Source organism: Hypomesus transpacificus, unplaced genomic scaffold (assembly GCF_021917145.1).
Source record: "Hypomesus transpacificus isolate Combined female unplaced genomic scaffold, fHypTra1 scaffold_27, whole genome shotgun sequence".
Classification (NCBI taxonomy): domain Eukaryota; kingdom Metazoa; phylum Chordata; class Actinopteri; order Osmeriformes; family Osmeridae; genus Hypomesus; species Hypomesus transpacificus.
Genome location: NW_025813796.1, coordinates 1,376,632 through 1,400,032, shown reverse-complemented (window position 1 = coordinate 1,400,032; position 23,401 = coordinate 1,376,632). Strand labels below are relative to the sequence as shown.

The window sequence follows — 23,401 nt, the reverse complement described above, 5'->3', positions numbered from 1 at the left end:
TCCAGGGCCGTCAGCCGTATGGTGAAAGGTTGGGGATTTATTTTGGGGGGGGGTGGGGGTGGGGGTGGGGTGGGGGGGGGGGGGACTCTGAGATTTGGCTGCACTTGAAGGAAAGTGGTGGTGGTCAGTCCTCTTGGCAACTCTGGTGCAAAAATCAGCAGCCTTCCCTAGTGAGCAGGTGGCTCTGCTCTATGCCAGCACCACAGGCCTGGACTCAAGATGGGACACCTACCGCGGTGGATTGAATCCCGTGACCTTGAGACGAGCATTCCAGGAAGAGGTTTTTTTTTCTTCTCCCTTTTTTGATTGGCGCTCTCCTTCTGTCCTGCACGCTGCCCTCTCTTGTTCTCTCCATCTTTCTTGCGTTCTCTCCATCTCCCTCTACACAGATTTCCCTTTTCCCAGGAAGTAGACCGCTAACAACCTTTCATCTAGCATATGTCACGTGTTATATCAATCAGCAAGATTAGATAATGTCCAAGACAAAGTGCAGATTAGTCATGAAGCAATATGCTCTTACATCTGGTATTTGTATCAACCTTTTTGATTACTAGAACTCCATAATTACAGGGAAGGTTCACAGGCTTGAAGAGAAATGGACAGACAGTTGTTGCACACAAGACACAATGCTGTGTAATTTCGCAAAAGAGGAGCCATTATTTTATTAGGGCACTTCTTTCACGTAGCAGCTGTATGGAGGTACAGTTTCATTATACTGTATGTCTTCTAAATTGTAGCAGTGCAATGAATCCTCTTGATGGTTGAAGCACGAAACGGAAGTCATTATGCCTGTGTAATTTCTCTTCTGTATTAATGAGCAGTGACACATTTACATTTAGTCATTTAGCAGACGCTCTTATCCAGAGCGACTTACAGTAAGTACAGGGACATTCCCCCCGAGGCAAGTAGGGTCAAGTGCCTTGCCCACGGACACAACGTCATTTGGCGGGGCGGGGAATCGATCCGGCAACCTTCCGATTACTAGCCCGACTCCCTCACCGCTCAGCCATCTGACTCACATAACTAAATTAGGCTCAAACTAAGTAAACCACCTGCTCTTGATAAATACATCTCCAATTAGCCGGGCTGGCACGCATCATGATAGACAGCCCACGTGAAAAAGCAAGATAACGACTGATCTTAATGGAGGACGCGGGAGGAAAAATGACAGTGCCTTTCGCACGCGAAACTGTTTGTCTCAACTTTTCAGGCCCCTGAACATGAGTGATGACCGGCTTTCAAGGCGTGCTTTACGTGACAGGGTTGCGCAGTAAAACAAAACAAAAAGGTGTTGCCACAAGCGGCACACCACGGCATTTGTATTCCAACAGTGGCTCGCCCATGAGGTATTGTGTGCTAATGTGTCTGAATCTCCCACTACAAGGCAGCAAAGGCAACGCAGGAGTGTTCATTGAAAAAACAAAGGCTTCCTCCCCCTCAACACATGCACTCAAAAACACCATGGAAACTCGTGTAACAAATGTCCAAGCAAATACAATGCTTCTGGCGACCTGAGGCTGAATTGACAACTTGAACTGAAAGGACTGATAAAGACTTCTGAGGGTCAGGGTACTTATTGATGTTGCAGTGAATACCGGATGTCTTTCTTTACCTTGTTTTGTGCATAAATTGATTCATGCAGGTTCATGGCCAGAAACATTATAGTAGCATTGATAACAAATAATAGATCATAAATTCCCTGCTGCGTGGTAGCGCTACGTCACTACGTCATGGTACAACTGGCTCAATTTAGCTAGGGGAATACTAAAATACAGAATCCCTTTTCTTCTCTTCCATGGAATTCTTCGGTAGCTGAGCTCTTCAGCTGATTCACGTCCTCCATGCTTCCCAAGACAACTTCAACCGAGCTCACACAATATCGCTGATTGTGAACGATATGGCCGCTCATTTTGGACAATGGCTTCACATCGAGGGCCGCCCCATACAGCTCGGCAGAAAGGATACTTCCGGTACACGGCTTCCAGCCTCTGAGTCATGAGGTAGTCTCCCTGTCCCAGTCCTCCACCAGGGCCCCACCCCGTCTGTGATTGACGAGGTCTGTGAGGGCAGGTCTGATTGATTATTGATTGCCATCCGCCCCTCCTTTCCTCGTGGATATGTGCAATGATTCCTTTGCCGGACTCCTCTGTAAGAGGGCCTTGCGTCATCATTCTGCAGAGAGCTCCTTATAAGGGTCTATCCCAGTGTTCCTCTGCCTCCCATGTCTACACTCACAATGGCGGTTAACGGTTGGGAGAGGAGGAGGAGGGGGGGAGGGGGGCGTTCACCATCAGCAAGATGGTTTAATAGGTTCAGCAGGGCCATCGCTGCAAATACATTGATTAGATCAATTGGCTAACACAGTCGCAAGTGAAGAATCCTATTTGTGCATGGCTGGCATAAAAAATAGGGATCTTCAATGCTATGCAGTAGCAATAAAGCACTTCCATTTTAAATTCCATTAGCGTTAGCTGTGGTACCCGGCACAATCTTAGCTCCCCCACCTCTAAAAAGGCATGGCTAAGAATCTCAATCAGCTCAACTCTGAGGGGTACTATCGAATGCAAATTTCTCTTAACAGTAAGAGATCAGTGACCTATGCTCTTTTGTAAGCTCTCTCTTGGAAGTCGCTTTGGATAAAAGCGTCTGCTAAATGAATAAATGTAAATGTAAGAGAGGTGTAGTTGATTTACAGATGGTTGAGTTGTAGTTAAAGCATTGACTACAGTGTTTATGTTACTTGGAATTAGAAATGTATCTTCGTTTAGGAAAGCTTTCCAACAAAGGTATGGCTCCCAAAGCCTCAAAAAAATATGAATATACATTTCATATGTTTTTTTTGTAATGAAGACTTTGTGTAAACAGTGTGACATTGACAACATCTGTGTAGGGACGCCCGCAGGAAAAACAGATGCTGGCAAATTCCCCGGAAGAGAACGCAAACCCCAAATATAGACAATGCGTGTTGTATGCAATCAACAGATCATGAAAGGACGTTAAAAATAATTTAACTTTTGACCACATATAACAGGATTACCCTAAATTACTCATTCCGATGGGGTGGGCAAACCCCTTTGTGTTTCCATGGAAACAGGAAGCCCAGTTTTCTGTTTGCGGACAAGCTGAAGTGTTTCTGTAGTATTTCAATCTACAGATATATGCATTTAACTAATGTCTCCTTGAGATGACATTTAATACAGCAATCTGCTTGTTAATTATGGCAACAATTATGATCTGGAGCCTGCATTAACATACACATACATAATTCAGAAGTTTCAGGTTATGGTAAATGTGGACAATAATTCCAGAAAACCATCCCCAGATTTAGATTAGCATTTCACGCTCTTGAAACTCTAATTGTATTCTCCATGACAACTACGACAGGATGTCCCTGACAAGATGAACAGGACATAAGCCACAATACATCTCAATCCTGCACCACAGAACCTTTCCATTTCACTGCTGCTAGCATCTAAAAGCCTGTCCAACCAGCTGAAAAATAATAGGTTTAGACACAACACCTTTGCCTACCCCTGTTGAATCTCTGTACATAGCACTGCTGCTGGGACGACGACACCCACGTAATAGTACAGTGCGTCAATCTATACCGTGCTCGGTTCCTACCCTGCCTTTTTACAAGTCATGCTAAACAGACCGCACAGTGAGAATCCCCTGGCTCACTGACTCCTCCACAGAGAACAGTGCTGTAGGATCACCTGCTGTGCCGAGAGAAAGCCCGCTAACGGCAACTAGCTGCCTTTCCGCCAGCCACCGAACATTGACCTTCACACCTCGGAGAGCGCCACTTCCAGCCGGCTGCCCCGCTTCCCCAATCTGGGATATTCAATCATCATTCTAGTTCCCAGCGAAATGCTACGAGGGGAACGAGCCAGAGGGAGAGCCGAGTGGAGCCTGCATCTCAATACGACCCCGCGGCCGTGTCGCAGAGCCCAGTCTCAAGGCAGAGACACCCAGCCTGGTGGCGACAAGCAGGAGCTGGATGGAAACGGCCCTCACATGACGCACACAGAACTAAACGACTTCGGCCACATCTGATCAAAGTCATGTGACATGGGAGAGAGAGTAACTTTTCCCCTGTAGATAAAAACAAAACAAAACGAAAACACAATTGTTTCTACGTGTGTAGTCATTTGGGTATTTTATCTTAAACACTTCTAAAATCTCATTAGAAATCCATTCGGGATCCATTGCTTGATTTTGTGGTGTCTGAAAAAGGCACTGTCCCACAAATGTCGTGAGACCATTCAAATTTTGAGACATGACAAATCATGGAACATCATAAAAAAGATATATTTACTTAAGGCAGAAATCTGACGTTGCAAGCTGGTCTTCTGTTCTGATTGACAGACATGAGCTGCCAGGAATTAATAATGTGCTTTTAGACTTTCAGATGAAATCTAACACTAATCACTTTCTAATTTTCACTTCATCATTAAGTGTTGAGCACTGGACTGCTGACAGATGGATGCTACTCCCTGTCTCTGTCTGACATGTCTGTCTCTCTGCCTGCCTGCCTGCCTGTGTGCCTGTCTGTCTGTCTGTCTGTCTGCCTGCGTTTCTGTCTCTGTCCATATGCCTGCCTACCTGTTTACCGGCCTGTCTGCCTGCCTGTCTGTCTGTCTGTCACCCTGTCTCTCTGTCTGTCTGTCTGCACGCTCGCCCGAGCATGCTCATTTTCATTCAATCAGCACTGCGTCCAATGACTATAATTCACAAAAAGTGCTTCAGCACTGGGATCTGCAAAGTGTCCTTGTCCGCAAAGTAATGCACCTGATGTCGTTTGGTGACGGCGAGCCACTAAGAGTAGTCATTTGAAACTCAAATTGGATTGGGAAGATGGGATGTTGGCATTACGCTGCGGTACACCATTAAAACGGTCTCCCTAATCTTGTGGATTTTTTTCCTTTTTTTTCTTTGCCCTTTTAGGTTGTATGTGTTGATTGCTGTCTGTTTTGGGCGGGGGGAGGGTTGGGGATTGTTGTTGTGTGCTTTGTAATGTTATCCCTTGTCTCAACCAATAAAAAGTATTTAAAAAAAACTAAAATTAAAACGGTCTCCTTTGAAGAGGTTTGTCCATGTTGGTAGAGTACAGTTACTTTAATGTGCAATTTTTTTCTCCCACATTCAGCCTGTTTTGCATACTTGTCGAGATCACTTTGTATTCAGTGGCTTTAAGGTAAGGTACATGCCTTGACATAAAATTATGCTTGCACCAAAAGAATGTTGTTGTTGCTTTGTTCAGCTAATGGCATGACTACATACCGCATTAGCATGGTGACCTCTACTTTCGAATATTTGGTGTATTATATTATCCACTCGCTATGGAAACATTCCTCTGGCATGCTTCTGTAAGGAGAGAAACTGGGCTTTGAAAAGGCTGGTCTGGTTCACTTCCCTGTCAGGCCAGGGAAGTGAACCACTCTCCTCACCTTCATCCTGCATCCAGATACAGCGGGTCGAAAAGTCGCAGGACACCCTTTTAATACAGATTAGAGCCCCAGTTAACCCAGTACAAATGCACCATTCCGTGAAAGTGGAACCGACCAGTTGTAACACCCCTGCATCTTTGGTCATCGGAGGTGATGCAGTGTGCTTTATGTGTTTATGTTTGCAGTTATTCCCCCAAACGTGAAACAAAGTAGACCGTCATCTCTTTGGGCTCGGGGCGGACTGGTGTCTGACTGAGGTGTGTACGTTCGCTTCTTCTAGAAGGTCTTTGTAGTGCCCTAAACTGCAGATGGATTTACTGAGAATGTACACAAAAGCAAACAACACACACAGTCGAGCTGTCGCCAGCATGGGGTTAAGCTAGCCCTGTCTGGGAGGGTGAACCCCCCCAGCTCATGTGCGTCTCCGTGACGATAGAATCCACAGTACAGTTGATCAGCAGCGAATGTTCTTTCAATCCTCCGGCTTTCCTTCCACATGCAACAGAAGTCTTCGGTGACTGCGGTGCCGTTCAGCAACGTTACGCTGTAGAAGAAGGGCGTCATTATGAAGAACTCAACTGTGCAGTCAACGTTTAGCCCCACGTAGAGAGTTACAGCCAGCCGTAAGACAATTTTATTTGGAAATTAGGCCCTTCTATTCAGAAGATCCGATTAAGATCTGAGGAATAATAGAACTGGAAACAATATGTTTTATCCTTTTCAGAGTCGTGAATTATTAAGATGCTGCTCAAGAAGCGACTGTGGAGTGTAATTAGACTGCATTTGTATTCATTTCAGCATGAAGGAGGGTTTGTTGGTTGAATGGATTGTGCCCTTATGGACTTTCACCATGCTGGCGCAGTGTTCTACAGAGATCAGAAGGACAGATCAAACAACCTGATCCCAAAGTGTCACAAAAGATCAGAAACGTCTGCCTGGAATCAAACAGACAGAATCCAGATGTGCTAAGCCTGTGCTAAGAGTGCAGTACATACTGTCCTGGCTTACCCTACAGTAATGATGCCAGACCAGGCCAACTGACAAGAGCTTCAAACAAGTTTCGCCTGAGGCGAACGTCGGAAATGTCTTGATGTCAAACGACTTGAGACGTGAGATTTCTTTGTTTTAGAGCCGACATAATTGCCACCGTCTGCCGTATGTCATGTCAGCTTGCAGAGTCAAGAAACAAGTTGATATGCTCACTGAATATTAAAGCTTAACTTGGATACTTGTTCTTCACAGAAGAAAAAGAAAACACAACGCAGTCTTGTTTTTTTTTTTCCCCCCTTCGGCATCAGTGCTGCACACACCCCTATGTCCCTCTAGGGGGCAAAGTGTCCTCAATGGTTCCACTCGATATCACTGCAGCAGGCCTCCGTCAAACGAGGACAGGACTGAACGTGCAGGCGTCACCACCTCAGCCCCGGCCGCTCTATCACTGCGATCGGGCCATGAGACTGATGACACCCCCCTCGGCCCAATCCAAAACAAATGCCGGTACATCAGTGTCCGGCTGTTCTGGATAAATACTGCGGCTGGCTGTGTCGGAGCGGGTGGGGGGGAGAGGGTGGGGGGGGAGGGCGAGGCAGCCGGCAGCCGGCCACTGTTTGTCGAAAGCCTGCAGGGCTGTGAAGTCAATGACGAGTGGCCCGCCCGCTCCCCGCCGAAGGCTGATTGGTATGCAGGCTGGATTTATTGAAAACGCGGGGCTGCTCGACTCCATTCCACCTTCTTAACACATGTCAGGCTGGGAGCTGCAGCAGGCTGTGGCTAGCAGGGTGTAAATGCCACCCACGGGCCTGCGACTGCATACCAATCGGAGGCCGGCAGGGAGGGAGGGGCCGATGTTCCGACCGCGCCATTATCTGTCAGATGGCTGTCAGATGGCTGTCAGATGGCTGAGCGGTTAGGGAATCGGGATACTAATCAAAAGGTTGCCGGTTCAATTCCTGGCTGTGAAAAATAACTGTGTCCTTGGGCAAGGCACTTCACCCTACTTGCCTCGGGGGAATGTCCCTGTACATACTGTAACTCGCTCTGGATAAGAGCGTCTGCTAAATGCAAATGCGTGCAACACTTTAAAGAGTTCCACCACCCCTCTCCCCACCCCCACCTAAAGCCTCTGGTGACCCTCCAGCCCCACACATCCCAACCTAAACGCCCCAGCAAACGGTAGACGCTCGGGACCGTCTAAACTGGCGTGCATTAAATACTTTTCGGACTCGAGCTGAGATTCTGAGCAGGCGCGGGTGTCGAGAAAAGAGGGGTGTTTAAAGTGCCGGCAGAGGAGACTGTGCAACTGCATACCAATCAGAGCAGCCACCGATCGTTGCTCAGCCTCAAGCCTCTATCTTCCCTCTGATGTGGGCCCGGCTGCTCCAGCAGCACTCTAGTGGTGCTTCACTGGATTGCAAGGGCCGGATTGCGCTGCTCAGACCGCCCGGAACCAGTGTTTGAGGGGTGGAAACCAGAGACAATAAGCCCACAACCACAGACGGTTGTTACGTATTTAGCATATTTACACTATAAACACACAAAGTCCTAATTCAACATCCGGTTCAGGAACGGTTTAATCTCCAGGCCACTTAAGTCGTGCATGCTGGATACGTGGCTGGATAGTGTCGGCGGGTTTAGCTGGTGCCTGCGAATCAGTGAGGCCAGTAACCTCTGGCTGACTGAGGGGTAGAAAGGAGAGGGAAACCCAGCTGGTAAACAGCTTGAGTACCGTGCACACGCCGCACAGGTAAGAGACGAACACGGCGCTTTGAGTGCGAGAAAGGATGCCAATATGAAGAAAATGGATTTATTATTATTATTATTACATGCGCAGCCGGTTATTTGTAAGGTCGTCGGGAGAGCCGCATCTGACAGAGCAGAGTTGATCCAAATCTGCCCGCGCATGTTAAGGAGGGTAGGACGCCCCAAAGGCATGACACGACTGCATCTCAATTCCACTTTGTTCGGCTTCACTCCCTCCCTCCCTCCCTCGCCCTCCCCCCTCCCCACCATCAGATAGGCACTTGTCCATTAACTGCCAAGGCTGTGTCAGTCCCAGAAACTCAGGCAATATTCATGTCACATCGAGAGTCCTATCAACCACTCTCTTCTCGATGACAAACATCTTAATAAACAAACAGGCCTTTTTTTATCTACTTTTGTTTGCCTGTACAATCATGCTATGTGGTAAATCCATCAAAGCCTTATTTTCTTCCCCTCAGCAAGATTAGCCCTGCTCCATTTAAGAGTCTTCCATTTAAAGTGTTTTAATTGAATTTAGTACAATGACATAACATGACTGCCTTCTAATTATATCCTTGGATTAAACTACGCAATTATCAGTGTGAAATACACCCTATGAAAGGCATACTGAGTACATAAGTCTCCTAGTTTTTACTTGAGAAAAACAAAATCATGTTTATCTCCCATTTTAGGCCTCTCCACAAACTCCAAATGGAGAAAAAAAGGAATGAATGACCCCCTTGAGGAACAAATAGCTTTTACCCTGTGAGTGTTGAAATATGCAAATGACCATCCCCTTAGATCCTACCGACTGCCCCCCCCCCCACTCTCTTTTTCTCAGATACTGGGGAACTTAAAACCAATCAATGGGAGAGCGTCTCCATTTATCATTCAGCACCTTGGATTAATGCGATATGGGCTAATGGTCATTTATCCTTATTTCCTTGTCAAGTGGCACGGTTTAGAAAATGAAGCCGACGCCCCTTGTCACTCTTGTTTACAGATGAGCTCAGTGTCCCAATGTTTACCCACTTTCCTCAGTACCCAACACGCACGCACACACAAACACACCAACGAACGACCCAAATCATGATCCATGCATTAGCTGATTGCCGGTGATTCACTTTCAAATCAACAGATTTAGCTTGGATGAAGAGTTATTTTTTTCTAATAGTGCAAATCAGTGCACAGCCAAAGGGTACACAGCTCCTTAGGCACACATCCTGGGAAAGAACACACATAATCACAAAGAGTACTTCCATGTACATACATGAGGGGCACTTGCTCGCACGGATGTATGCACGCAGCCGCGCGCACACACGGGCCTTCGTTTGCCACCGGCACCGCCCAAGGTACAAATGATGATGAGTGGGCACTGTCTGGATGCTGGTAGTGTCATATTTTTAGAAAGGAGGAGAGTTGCGCTTTAAGGAGGAGGAAAGTGCTTACCTCACTGCTGTCACGAGAAAGTGTCAACGACTGCCGAGGATAAAAGCACGAACATCTCAGAGATACCACATTTTCAATATATATGGTGGAAAAACAAGCATGGAGCGAATACAAGTGAAAACGTTCTCAAGAAGATCAACTAAGGAGCGATGCAGAAAGTCTCCTTACCTTCTTACAAAACACCATAGGGATCTGTTTTCATGTAGCATGTACTTGGTTGACCAATTCACGCCCGGCAATGCTTTCATGTGACAACATTTCTTTCTTCTTCAGGTAATTGTAACCTGATTGTAAATGTGAGGTCAAGTATAGATTTCCTTGTTCAGTCTCCGAATCTCTGTGCGTAATTCAATTCTCTTTGGCTCTAAATAATGTTTCTCCCTACAGATCTCCACTTACTCAGCTTTGCTTTATGAACTGTTGTTAGGAGACATATTTAATTCCCCAGTCAATTCATCAATACAAGAACCTTGTCATCATGGTTCCTATAAGTTAAATAAATGATACAGGACCCAACCAAATTATAACCCCCTCCTGCAGAGGCAAAATAAATGATAAACACACCACGCAATATATGTATCACACTTAGACTCAAAAAAAGCATCCTTCAAGGTATCCACAGCATTACAGCTTGTACACAAATGAGTACACAGTGTGAATGATTCCAGGAAGGGTGAATGAATTCTGGACGACGTGAATGATCCAGGTTCTCATTGAAAAGCATGTGCAAATACTGTCGCTGGCTATTCATCATATCCTGCCGATATTCCTGTGAGCATTCAAAACACTTTTGAATGCTCGTGAAACACTTTTCAAAGCATGTATTCAGTGATGGCTCTGATGTCAGGTCAACAGATACGATATCATGTCTGCCCAGGGTGGTGTGGAGAACCTGTGTGGTCCTGAACCACGGTACAGTGGCGAGACTCGATTCGACCACGCAGAGTTGACAGCGCTGCGGGACCAGCAAGCGGTGAGGCTGGAATCGCGTGTGGATGTCACCGTGGATCTGTGTCCCTCTCACGAGCCCCGAGGCGGAGCCCGAGCCAGGTTCCCGGGGAGACTGTCCCCTCTGGCAGCTCGCTCTGAGATTGAGACTTGAGTCACTTGAGTAAGCTGGCCTGTGACTAAACTGGCCTGCCTGGCTTTCGCCCGGGGAGCGAGCCTCGAGCCACGAGCGAGCCTGACTCTGTCTCCTCTCCTCACTGCTCCCATGCTCTCTCCTCGCCTCCGGTCCAGACTCCAGCGGTGCTCTTGGCCTCCCCCACAGCACATGAGCTGCCACCAGGGCCACGACGCATACATGAGTTCAACTATGGCGCGTGTGAGACCGTAAGGGACAGAGAGAGAGAGAGAGAGAGAGAGAGAGAGAGAGAGAGAGACAGAGAGAGAGAGAGAGAGAGAGAGAGAGATAGAGAGTATAGAGTATAAACAGTACAGTACTAAACCAGGCACAGACAACAACATTTTGCTCAATATCTCCCATTGGCCTTTTTCTAAGAGGTGCATGTTTTTTTCGTTTTTTTTTTATTGTACTTAGTGCCCTGTAGGACTGTAGGTCTTTAAAAGAGGATTTCTTTCAGCAGGCCAAGGGAAAGGTGATGAGTTTGATCCCAGAACCATGGATCAAGGATTCTGAAACCTCATATGAAGGACTTCTCTCTGATAGCGTAGCCCGTTTGCTCCACAGCTTATCCCCGACAAATGATTGGGAGTTAGAGCTGGCCTATGGACTGCTGTGCTGTCCAGTCCACAGGCCACTTGTGTGTCAAGCTGTTTCTCGCCTCAGAAATCACCAGAAGATTTGACCCTATAAGCTGCCCGGGCTCAGACACAGCCTCCATTCATTAGGGCATTGTGGAGGTTAAGGCCCCTGAAATGAATTTTCAAGGCCAGGAGGAAATGGATGGAGAGGAAGAATTGGATGCACAAAAGAGAGGTCAGTGCCTCCCCCGGTGAAGGCTCTGCTGATTGAACGGAGGGAGGCACCGGCAGGCTCTGAACCCAGTTTCTCTTTAATTTGTCACCGAAATGGATCAGGAGAGCGGGGAGAGAGCAGATTAATACTGCCTCGTGGACGAAGGATCAACTAAATACCCTAAACCTCCCCGGTTCTTTTCTCAGCTCATCCCAGCTCTTTTCCCCAATCACAAACTCCTCTTTTGTCCGAGTTGCTCTCTCTTTCGTGATGGCGTGGATTGATTTCCCAGTAAAGTGTAACAATCAAATAATTAAATCGGACCATTGAACGTTCTCACAACCTTAGACTTAGTACGAGGGAAATTTATTTCCCAGTGTGTTTTTAACTATCCATTACAGTGTGCACAGATTCCTGGGCTGATGCAACTTCCTAAATGACTCGGGTCAGGGTATGCATATGCCATCATGGCACAGGTGGATGCGGAGAGAGAAAGCTTCTCAAAACAAACGGGCGAGAGACGAAAAATATTCAACACTGGAAATCTTGAGAGGTCCTCGTCGCGACATTTTAGTGGCTCTTCCAGCATCTAAATAGAGAGCAGCGGTGGAAACAAAGATAATCAATGGAGGGGCCGGGTCCGGCCCTGATTCAAACACTTCTTTTGTCCCTCTCTCTTTCTCCTGTTGAAGGACCGTGTTGGCGCACAAAGGAAAATGTCCCAAAAATTTAATGAGTTAGCGGGACCTCCTCTGGATAGCAGGAGAAACCTCTCCATCGTGCTGCAGATGTCCCCCTTGGCAGATGAAGTCCCCTCCCCTGAGGGGGGGGGGGGGGGGGGGGTGTCTGTGGGCTTTGTGTGTCCCCCCCCATCTGCCCCCTACCACACACACACACACGCACACACCCTCCCTAAGCCTCGGGGATAAAGTGGCATCGTGAGCATGTGCCACCGCCTCATGATACCCCCGACTGTTCTCCTCTGACACGCGGTAGCCTGGCTCGTGCCCACCGACTGCCCTGCTCTCGGTAGACCGAAGCGAGGCTGGGGAGGACACGGGAAGCCCATCCACACACAACACAAAGAGAAGGGGAGTGGCGCTTGAAATCAAACCCGTGGGCAGATGTCTCCTACCCAGCTGCCACCTTCAACTCCATGCCCTGGAGAGCCATTCTGGGGGCTACGTTGCCCCTGGAGATGCCCCCAGAGGGTTTCCCGGCAGGCCTGGTCCTGCCTCCCCCCATCACCCACCACCGACCACTGCCCCCCGGTCACCCCACCACCAACCCCTTGCCCCCTCATTACCCATCTGCCCCTCATCGCCCACCACCAACCCCTGCCTGCAGGCATAGGAAACACGACATAGGGGCCGGGGACCAGGAGAGAACAATGTCTCAAATGAACTGATTGGCAGGAAGGCTTAATAACTTCATTAGTTTGACACTATCTGCTGAGAGCAGCCCTAAGGACATTTCATAAGCAAACAATAGGGTGTCGTCAGAGATTGAGTTGTCAAATGGAAAGATTAGAACGGACGGAGATTACACATTTTTGGTCCGGAACAAAAATGTACGACGAATAAAGTCCCTTCCAATACATGTGAAATGACTTGACGGCAAGATCAAAAATAAAGTGAGTAAGGTTGAGGTTCTTGCAAATGTTTCCCTGTCTAGGAGGTCTGTTCATTGTGGTTGGTATGATCCGGTGTGTCGCTGGCTTAATGAATAAGTGTCCCCAAAGTCAATGGGCTGGGCAGGGACATCAAGATGTGAGCCTTATGACGTCAGCGCCGAAGAGAACCAACAAAAAAATGGAACGCATGGCTAGGCTAACACCAGACTAATACACCCGCATTACCAAGAAGCCTTTCATCTTTAACAACCTGACACTGCCTCGGCCAAGCAGACTAGCATTCCCCACATCTCAATCCTGGATAAAAGGGCCATTCAGAAATCAAAGGCTCACAGTTTGTCTTCTTTTGTGTCCACATGAGGTCTGTCAGTGTGGGATAGGTAATGAATGTTCTGGAAGCTGGTTTCCAATGCAGCTGGAGTCTTCGTCCTCTGCAGTACAGCTGAGACTTCTGACTTATTACCAGGACAAGGTTAACCAAACAATCAAAGGCTGAATAAATATTACGATTTAGATCACCGGGAAATTAAAAACACCCAAAGAAACCCAAGCCTGCTTTCACAAATATTTGGCTTTCCTAATATTCGAAAACGTTGGAATATGTTGAGATTTCCCGTCTAACTGGCGACCGCCATGTTGAGAGGAAACGGACAGACGTTTTTGAGATCCCCAAAGGCCTGTCGAGCGAGATACGACTGACAGAGACAGACTGAATACATACCGCTTTACAAATCCACATGCATTGTGTGTGCGCTGCATAATAGGTCAAACAAATTCCCACGCTTCACTTCGTTTCAGACGAGCTCACAGTATCATCATTTTCAATTATAGTTCTGTACTATGAAATATTTACCGCGAGGCCTAGGTAATGAATTGTTTGCATATTCTGGGGAGGATGAACTGGTAGAGATGATGGAATTACATCCTTCTTGCCTATGTTGCGGGGTCTGCCTTAAACGCTATGAATGAGTCCAATCGCCCAACATGATAAGTTCAGCGCGGTAAGGATGGCCTACTCTTTGGCTGTGAAAATTGCATTAGAGAGGGAGGGAAAGGGAATGGGGTCGTGTTGCCCAGGCCTTTTCGAGACAGCAATTTGTTCATTTTAGTATCCAGCAACCGACACCACGAATGTCAACAAGGGTTCAACGGCGGGTCTGCAATTCTTCCTTGCTCTTTCTCCGCCGTCTGCACACGACAACATTTGACTGCATGAGGTTCCAGCCTCTGTCAAATTAACCTCAAGCATGAACTCTATTGTTAATCATTTGCTGGGGGGGGGGGGGGATTTGCATTTCACTTAATGAAGAGAACTCTTGTGACACTGATGGAGGGAGCACCCATGCCCCTGACACACACATGGAAAAACACACTCGTGCACACCAACACACACAGCCCGGGACTTGCCCAGGGACGCAATCATCATCATCACGAGAGACAGCAGCTATGTGAGCATCAGGGAAAACAGACACCCATCAGCAACCCCCCCCCCCCCCCCTTTCTGCTTCTCGGCCACTCAGACTTGGACAGATGGGGCCGTGAGTGGGGTTTGTCATGGAAATGAGAGCTGACCCTTTGAACACAGGGCCTTTTCACCGTTTCGTGTCATCGGCTCGACGCTCTGTCTCTTTATTTGCGCCGTGCCACATGCGCCGGGTCTGTTTGGTATTCAATCCCCCACTCCTCTCCTTTGCTCTGCTCTCCTCTCCTCGCTACCTCTGTCCCTGTACCTTTCCCCCTCTCTCTTCACTCTGCTAATGCGGTCCTTCTGGGGTCTCACCAGTGCAAAGAGCTGATCACGAAAGGTTTCGAAGCAGGCTGGCCCAGAGCTGACAGAATTCACCGCACGCCTACAGTAAATCAGTACGCCTGAGCAGGTGGATAAATACACCGGTAAAAACTCAAAGAAAACGACACAAACTGTACATCTGCAGCGTAGTTGTAGATAAGACGGGGACAAACGTACATTTGCGACAGCTCGACCGTGGTGTCTGTCCACAAGAGCTGAGATTAGATTTCCCCTACTTGACTGCCAATCATCCAGACCTGATATCAAAAGCCAGAGCCTGTCCTGTGGGGGAAGGGGGGGGGGGGGCACGGACCAAGCGTGCCCCCCCCCCCTATCCAGGAGGCATTAGGGTGATAAGCTTTCTGGCATGGGTTCAGGCAGTCAAATGCCAAGGGATCTCAGGGTGGGCAACCGTGCAGGCCAAGGCGGCCAGAAGTCAATCCCTTTCAGCCACTGAGTCACAATAACAGTAACCCAATCCCATTTCCTGCACCAAGAGACAAACTTGGCCTATTTGGCTCATCTAACGTCGTCCATCTTTTCCGTTGGATCAGAGCCAACGCAGTCCAAAAACCAAGCCAACACTTCACGGGATCCGTAAAATACAACTCGCTGAGAACGGTGTGAAAAACAAAATGCATCTCTCACCTCCTGCAGCCCGTACTGCCTCTAACCTGCTTTCTCTCAGACCCAAACCCCCCAGTATTGTGTGTCAGATCCCTATTGATGGCCAGTGGGGTGTGGTACAAGGAGGAGGCAAAGAGCCGACAGCTGTGTTCAGTCCGGTTGGTTCTCTGTGACAGGAGTACAATACCTGGTGAGAAAACGGAAGGATGGAAGTGAACGAAAGAGATGAAGATGATAGGAGGCGGTCTGTGAAGCCTACCAGGCCTAAATAAAAGAGAGCCGAGAGGAGATAAAGAGTGGAGCAGTGAAGCATTCGAATGTTCATCGACTGTCTATCTTACATGGACTCGGTCGTAATGCTGTGTGTGTGCGAGCGCGCGTGTGTGTCTGTGTGTGTGCACAGGGGTGTTTGTGGTGAGCGGGAAATCAAACGCATGCCGGTGCCTGAGACAGAGATATTGGCCCGACATTCACGAGGTGATGTCCTGGAGGAAAGCCATATGTTTGTTTCAATCACTTCCTCCTGGCAGCTGCTGGGGCCGTGTGGATGGATAGCGTCTCAGCCAGGGAGAGAGATGGAGTCTCGCACTCCAGTGTTTCCCCCTCTCGTGCTCACGCTCGACACGGTTACCACAGATGTGTATCGCCGAAGAAAAATCTCCCTCTCTCCGCCTCGGGTGCCGAGACACGCCCTGAGGGAAGGCAGTGGATGAGTCTCTGACATTTTTTTTACAGCGAAAAGGAAAAAGAACATTCCCTCTCCGTTAACTCGTCTTTTCATGTCTTGATGTGTGTCCCTACCACTCCACCCCCCACCCCCCTCACACACACACATTTGGTGACGTCGTTTTGGAAGGTGGATGTGAATGTGGCTCGATGAAAAGGCATTTAATGGGTGGTGTGGCTGGCCAGAGCCTACTGTAGCATGCTAATTGAGATCTGCTTTGCCCTTGCCTCCCTGTCCTCTTCCAAACTGCCTGACTTCCCTCTCGATCATCTTACACCACCTTCAGCCTCGCTGAGGGTTAGTGTGCTTAATGCCACTGTGTTCATCGCTCATTAATTACAAAAATCTAGCCATAGGCTGTCTGAACAGCCAAGACGCTTTCTGGTGCCCAGTGTCTAGCTTCCCCCCGATGAAATCAATGACGCTGTATAATTTCCATGGCCAGAAGCATTACATTACCAACAGGCCATCAAAGCTTCATGGAAAATCTCTCTACCGTCCTTCTGATAACGACACATTACAAAATGAAAATGACAAGACCTGTAGGAGTTAACTGTACAATACAAGCGGATATAAAACATGTATTTTCTTTATTTGAGGTACTCAGCCTCAGAAGCAGATGTTGCTCTTTAAACAAATCAAGTTGCAAAAAGATGGCTGTCAGCAGAGCGTGCTGAGTTTGTTGTGATAGGCTTTATAAATGGATGCCAGTTATTTCACAGAACAATCCTGGGATTGAACATCCCTCCTACTCTCTCTCTATTGAGCAAACATGGCAAACATAGCATCTCCCCCAAAACAGTCACTGCCATCACAGTCATGCATAGTCTGAGAAACTGAAAACTGAGAACTGAAGTAGGCCTCATCCCTTATGACAAGCAGCATAGACACAATTCCTGAGAACAAAGAGTTTTCAATGGCAAATAGCATCTCATAAAACATATTAAGGCACAATGTCAACAATGTAAACCCATAAGGGCTTGTTTAACATGGATTTTACAGTTAAGCTTCAAGCTTTCTTTGTGATTTCATGAGAACAACTGCTATGCATGCCCCTTGGGCAAAACATATTCTAACCGTGTGAAGAAAATAAAGAAGATTGTGTTTGGTTGATTATGCAGGCTGCATCTTCACAGTACATTTAAACAAGGAATCTTCACTTGTCATCTAGCCATGTGTATAATCATTGTTAAGAACAACAATATTCTATCAAAAAGAGAAAGAGTTGGGGCTGGTCAGTTTCATGAAGTATAATATCCCTCAGTGGACCAGAAAAGCAAACTCCTATCCTAAGAGTATTTCCCACAAGTGTGCAAAACTTCCAACGTCATGTTGGGTTAGCCTGTTTACTTCCGTCCAGTATAAAAGACTGCCTCAAATTTAATCTCAGTCAGGACATCCCAGCCTGTGGCCATGTCACCACTAATGTTGTTTACAAGTGCCACTCAGATGTGCCTTCGAACCCCTCAAGCGCACCGTGACAACTGTCAAACAACGTTATCTGCAATAACAGAAAGAAAAAAAAACAAAGCAGAGCATCCGGCTTTCTGGAAGAAAAAACAACGATTCATAAATTTGATTTAGTTCGAGCAACGTGTTTACAATGAGTCACAGAGTTTTCTCTTCATAGTCAAATGTATGTCATGAAGTATAAGTATCAAGCGTAATGGTCAACATGAGAAGGTACAGAGTTGCCTTGACTTCTGATGTTCCCTTTGCAACACACACCACCCCTTCAACAACAGCAGTGAAAGGGTACGTGACTGAAAGAAATCATTAACTTTTGCCAGCATAATGGATATTCTCCAAAAAAGCACTGCCCCAGAGCCTCTTGTTATGCTTCATCCTTCAGTAAAGTGTCCATGAAATTTATAGCCACTTTTAAAGATTAGTGATGCACCAAGCACACCCCCCCCCCCATGCACCACTTCTGTTCGACCGCCACATTTCCGAGGATCTAACACTCCAAGACCTCGCAGAGAACGTCTTAAAGCAAATCGAATGGTTTACATGTACAGTACTCAAATGTTGTTTGCATGTTAACCTGGGATTTAATTTGGGTCAAACTGCTCACTGTGTGGTAAAATGAAAGCAGACCTTATTTACAGGCCAATACCATCTGGGGCTTATAAACATGCATTCTTGATGTATTATGGGGGAAATAGCAGGATATGTTCTGCAGGAGGATTGGAGACAGAAACATGTTCAAACATGATTCGCGATAGCCAGAGCCACTGTTAATTAAGGAGAGTACATTGATATGGGCTTGTTATTGACTTCAGAGGTTATGTACAATCACACGTTCATTTGTCAGGCCTGTGAGCTGGCTATCAGTAGGTAGACAAGTCTGAAATGACTTGATCACTGAGCCCTCTCCAACGCCCCCCAAACATCAAGAAATACAATCTCACCAAACAACTGTACGACACACAAGAAGCTCTACGTGTGCACTTAGTAACATTGAGAGCTGAATATGTGATCGTGAGTACATTTACATTTAGTTATTTAGCAGACCCTCTTTTCCAGAGCAACTTAGAGGGGACCTTCTCCCCGAGGCAAGTAGGGTGAAATGCCTTACCACCAATGCACAGCCGGGAATCGAACTGGCAACCTTCTGATTACTAGCCCACTTCCCTAACCGCTCATCAGCCACCTGGATCCCGAGAAACCATATTCCATTTCATTCCACCTAGTTTACCATGTGTAGAATCTTTTCAATATTGTTAAGAGCAGTGTGACATTCTATGAAAGTGCTGACACTCCTGTATCAGTAACATCTTAGGAGACACAGTCAGAAGGGAGTATTTGCCCTGGATGGAAATATAGTATACATTATTTGTGAATGTTGCTGTCAAAACAAACAGTATGCAACACAATGCACTAACTGGCACTCTGGCAGCCCTCTGCAACTTGGTTCATTTGGGACTTACACCAACCGGAAAATAAATCAGTAGTCAGCTCACAGCCTAAACCATTGGAAGGGTTTGCTTTAACAAAACATTGTTTAAATATTTCATTCAATACGGAGTAGCACGCGGAGCCTAGAACAGGTGGGCGCTCCCAACGTAGAACAACACAGAGCGCGAGCTGAGCTTCTCCATTGATGAACGCACGCGGGAGAGACACTCATTAAAATGCTGAAGCTACGGGCCTGGATTACAGAGTCAATATGACACGGGTGTCAGCATTTAACAGAGCTGCGAAAACCACGTTTTTTTTAATGCCGCATCAGATAGGACCAGCTATTGCATTAGCATGGAAACACTAACTCACGATCCCTCTCTCATAGCATACCAAGCATCAGAATAGTGAAGGCATCGGTTCACATAGCTATTGGGAGTCGACTATGCTTGTTGTGGCCACATTGATTGTTTTGTGCAGTGGTGTGGACCAGTACAAATGTAATCCATAATGAAAACAACACACATGCTGTAGCTGAATGCTTATTATTGTCTGGAATTTAAAAATGATATTCAAAGCTTAAAAAATTCCAGACATTTGGTATTACCATACCTATCATCAGGACAAACAAAAAAAAACAATAGAATGGGAATCTGGGGAGCTCATATAGCAGAGTTCTCTGAAGTCTTAGTAATGGGGACATATTTGTGGCATTCCTCTCTGGTAAAATAAATAAGGTAATCTATGTTGCGACAAACATCTGACTGCACATCTGCTCATGTTCAAACAAGTGGCGGATAATCTCTCTCAGACATTGGAAAACATCAGGAATGATCGTGCAGGACAGTTGCATATGTTGGGGGCTGGGTGAGGGGATTCATGTAAAACCCTGAGTCTGGGTCTAACCATAAACCTGGCCCGCCTGATAGTTTGTGTACACTGCTCTACCACCAGGTGCAACATGGGTGGGGGTGAAGGAGATGAGGGGGTTAAAACTCAAATAATGCATATATGCCATCTGAAAGTACAGTCCAGCTTACACAACATCATCTTTGGATAATCCACAGCGGGAGGTGTTTTCTACAGTGAGATTCTACTAAAGTCCCCATGTATGGACATATGGCCTATCTGATAGTTAGGATTTCTGTTTAGAAATTAATGTGTTTCCAATGACGGTGTTTAAGCTTAGTTTATGAACATCGTTCTAATCATACAGGTGACTAACTGACAGATACAGAAGAAACAAGAAATGCATAAAAACAAGTTCCTGGATCCTGATGATAATCGACACGTAATGTGCTGTAGTCCAAAGGAAGTGCATGGAAGGAAGTGTGGTTTTATGCAATGCATTTTAAAACCAATAAAATGATTTATTCCATATAAATGGGCACGGCGTGTGTTCAATGGTCGTTCATGAAGCCGATTCAATTCAAAGGATTGATACCGTGTCGGACCAACCTGATTGGATCAACCTGATTGGTTGGCCGTGAGCAGCATATCAAACACAGCCCCCTGAGAGGCTCTAACTATCTCAAAGATCTCGCAACGTGCCAAGTGAGTCACAACGAGTCAGTCCTATTCACAGTGATGAGACTGCACTTCGGATTTCCAGTCGCAGTGCACCTCTAGTGGTAGAATCCTGACATAAAGTGTGTACCAGCCGTTTGGGAGGGCAAATCACACAGACAAGCTGAGAAGCAAGGGGGGAAAGGGAGCACTTCAAGTGCAGTCCAAAAAAGTAGCACTTTGAGTAGATGTCAAGTGGACAAGTGATACAGACCTCAAACATCAAATGTTTCAACATGAAGACATGTACTTCATATAGTTTGAAGCAAAGGACTATCCCACACCACCAGTCCACTAAACCTAGTGTCTTTCTTTCACCTACACACGGATACACACAATTGTCTGTGTGTTTGGGTCTAACTGTGTATTTCTGTGTGGGTGGGTGTGTGCTATCTTGATTAAACAGTTTATATTTTTTGAATACATTTACTTCAACAAGGTGACCCCTTCCCACGCATACAATGTGTAGCCTACTGTGTAGCCTAGTCAACCTGACAATTATTTCAAAGGTCTAATGAGGAGAGAGAGATTGTGCGTCTGTGTGTGTGTAGGTATATGTGTCTTTTGTGTAGGTGTGTGTGCGTGTGTGTGTGTAATGGATTGCAAAAACAGAACTATGGTACATCTCTGCCAAAAATGATCCTCGATAGATGGCCACACTCCGTGAAAGAATAAAAAAGCACATCTCAAGTAACCTACTGTGTAAGACAATTTGGGTAACATGTCCGCATTTATGGAGCTACTTTGCTACCCAGACGACCCCTCATCGGTGGACTCTTAAAGCCCTGTCACCCTAGCATTTGATCCAATATCATTATTACATATGAGCATGCATTGCAATAAACCAACACGGTCGAGCTTAAACTTAGTATTTCCAGACTTACCATATGATGTTGCAGCTCCCGCAATAAAGCACAACCAAGCAAGTACAGATAGTCTTTTCAGCCAAATACATCCAATTGGACCATCCATGATTGCGCTTCACACTTTTATTTTAAGCGACAGTCCACAATTAGAAAAAAATTACTTGTCCAACACACCACGCACTGATCAATTCATGAGCACCGAACAAATGGAACCGATTTCCAAAAACTGAATGCAATGGGAACAAAATGCAGACTGTGATACTTTCCAAGTGAAATGAAGCCACAACTCTAATCGTCAATCCTCCATCTCTTTTTGGTGTTCCAAGAAATTTGGTTAAAATCCCCAGAATGACTTGAGAGGGGGCATGCAGCCTCACTGGTACCGGGAGCTGTCCAGCGCCTCACTGTGAGCATGGAGTGGGGTATGGTACGCGAATTCATTGATCTAAAGCGGTTTGAGCCAAAGACCGGTAGCAACTCCAACGGAACGGATTGAACAATTGGTCCTATTAAATCACACCGCAAACTCCTGGATTCGCAGGGCTGTGTGGAATAACTGATATCGCCTGCCACCTCTGGCCACATTAAGAACTGTAGCTACAGTAAATGCCTACTAAATTGAGATCGTTGAATATTCATCAAAAGTCGCTGTTGAGATGAGAACAGCTGCGCTCGGCCAGCATGTTCATGCACACGATAAAATCACTAAATAGTTCTAACTTGTACCCAACGGACACTGTATGTTTTTGCCTCGGTGTAAGAACAAGCTGTCTGTTTTTTTTTGTACTTCTCAGACATGTCAATCACATCCACCATCCCTCCGTCTCATTCAAGCTTCTATTATTCTATAGATGAAAGCGGTGCCGAAAAAGGACAATTATGGGAACCAAAGGCACCCGCGAAATGCTTAAGTCAACACATTAATAACATAGCCCGCTCATTCACACACGCACTCACCCCTCCTTTTCTTATCGGTCTCAGCGTGAGTTAGATGAGGGGACAAGATAATAGCACAACCGAATGAGGGAATTACCTAATTGGTTATTATCAGACTCTGAATTAACTGTGAACTAAACAGCGAATTAGGTACAGTGTTGTAGAGAGCAATCTTGTGGCCCACAAATCCATTGCCCATTCTCAATGGAATATGCTCAAGACATCATGAATTACAAGAGAGATGATAACGTACATTTCCCTTGGCTTTGTGAATGATGTCAATGAATAGAAACTGTGGTCCCTGTTCTGCTGACATAATGGTGGCCAGACCAGACGGTTTTAACTGAAGCAATTTAGTTCAACCAGAACAACTCCATTGTCTAATTGTGTCACATGCAGTTCGTTTGAGATTCAGGACACAGTGTATGAAATTATCTACATTAAATGAATGTAGGTGCATTGCTATTTCAGGGTATTTTGACTTTTATTCCGTATGTACAATCCTGTTAAATAAAAAGAAATGCATTCCGTAAATGTCTCATTTTACACCAATAAAAGTATAATGTGTAACTCCACTACCATGAATTAACAAAACAAATGGTTACACATTTTAACAAGTAAAGTAGGCTTAGTAGAGTAGGTAGGACATGAGAGACAAGAACTAGCCTATTGCAACCGGCTGGCTGTACAGTGGCAGGACTGTTAAAATTCAATCTCAGGCTGAGCTGGGGTTGATATGGAATTTCAAAGCCATTCATGGGGACAAAGAAAGGAGATTGACAGAGAATACCAGGCAGGTG

The 23,401-nt window shown here is 46.3% G+C and overlaps 1 protein-coding gene across 2 annotated transcripts in view; it reads right to left on the bottom strand.

Annotated features, from left to right (window-relative positions):
• The window catches only part of dcc (DCC netrin 1 receptor), a 142,125-nt gene extending 119,968 nt beyond the window's left edge, over positions 1 to 22,157 (bottom strand). For both annotated transcript variants that reach the window (XM_047014850.1, XM_047014851.1), the window contains exon 1: positions 21,684 to 22,157. In XM_047014850.1, the coding sequence (XP_046870806.1) occupies positions 21,684 to 21,771 (88 nt within the window). In that variant the 5' untranslated portion in view covers positions 21,772 to 22,157. The remainder of the gene's footprint in view (positions 1 to 21,683) is intronic.
• Between the last annotated feature and the right edge of the window lie 1,244 nt (positions 22,158 to 23,401).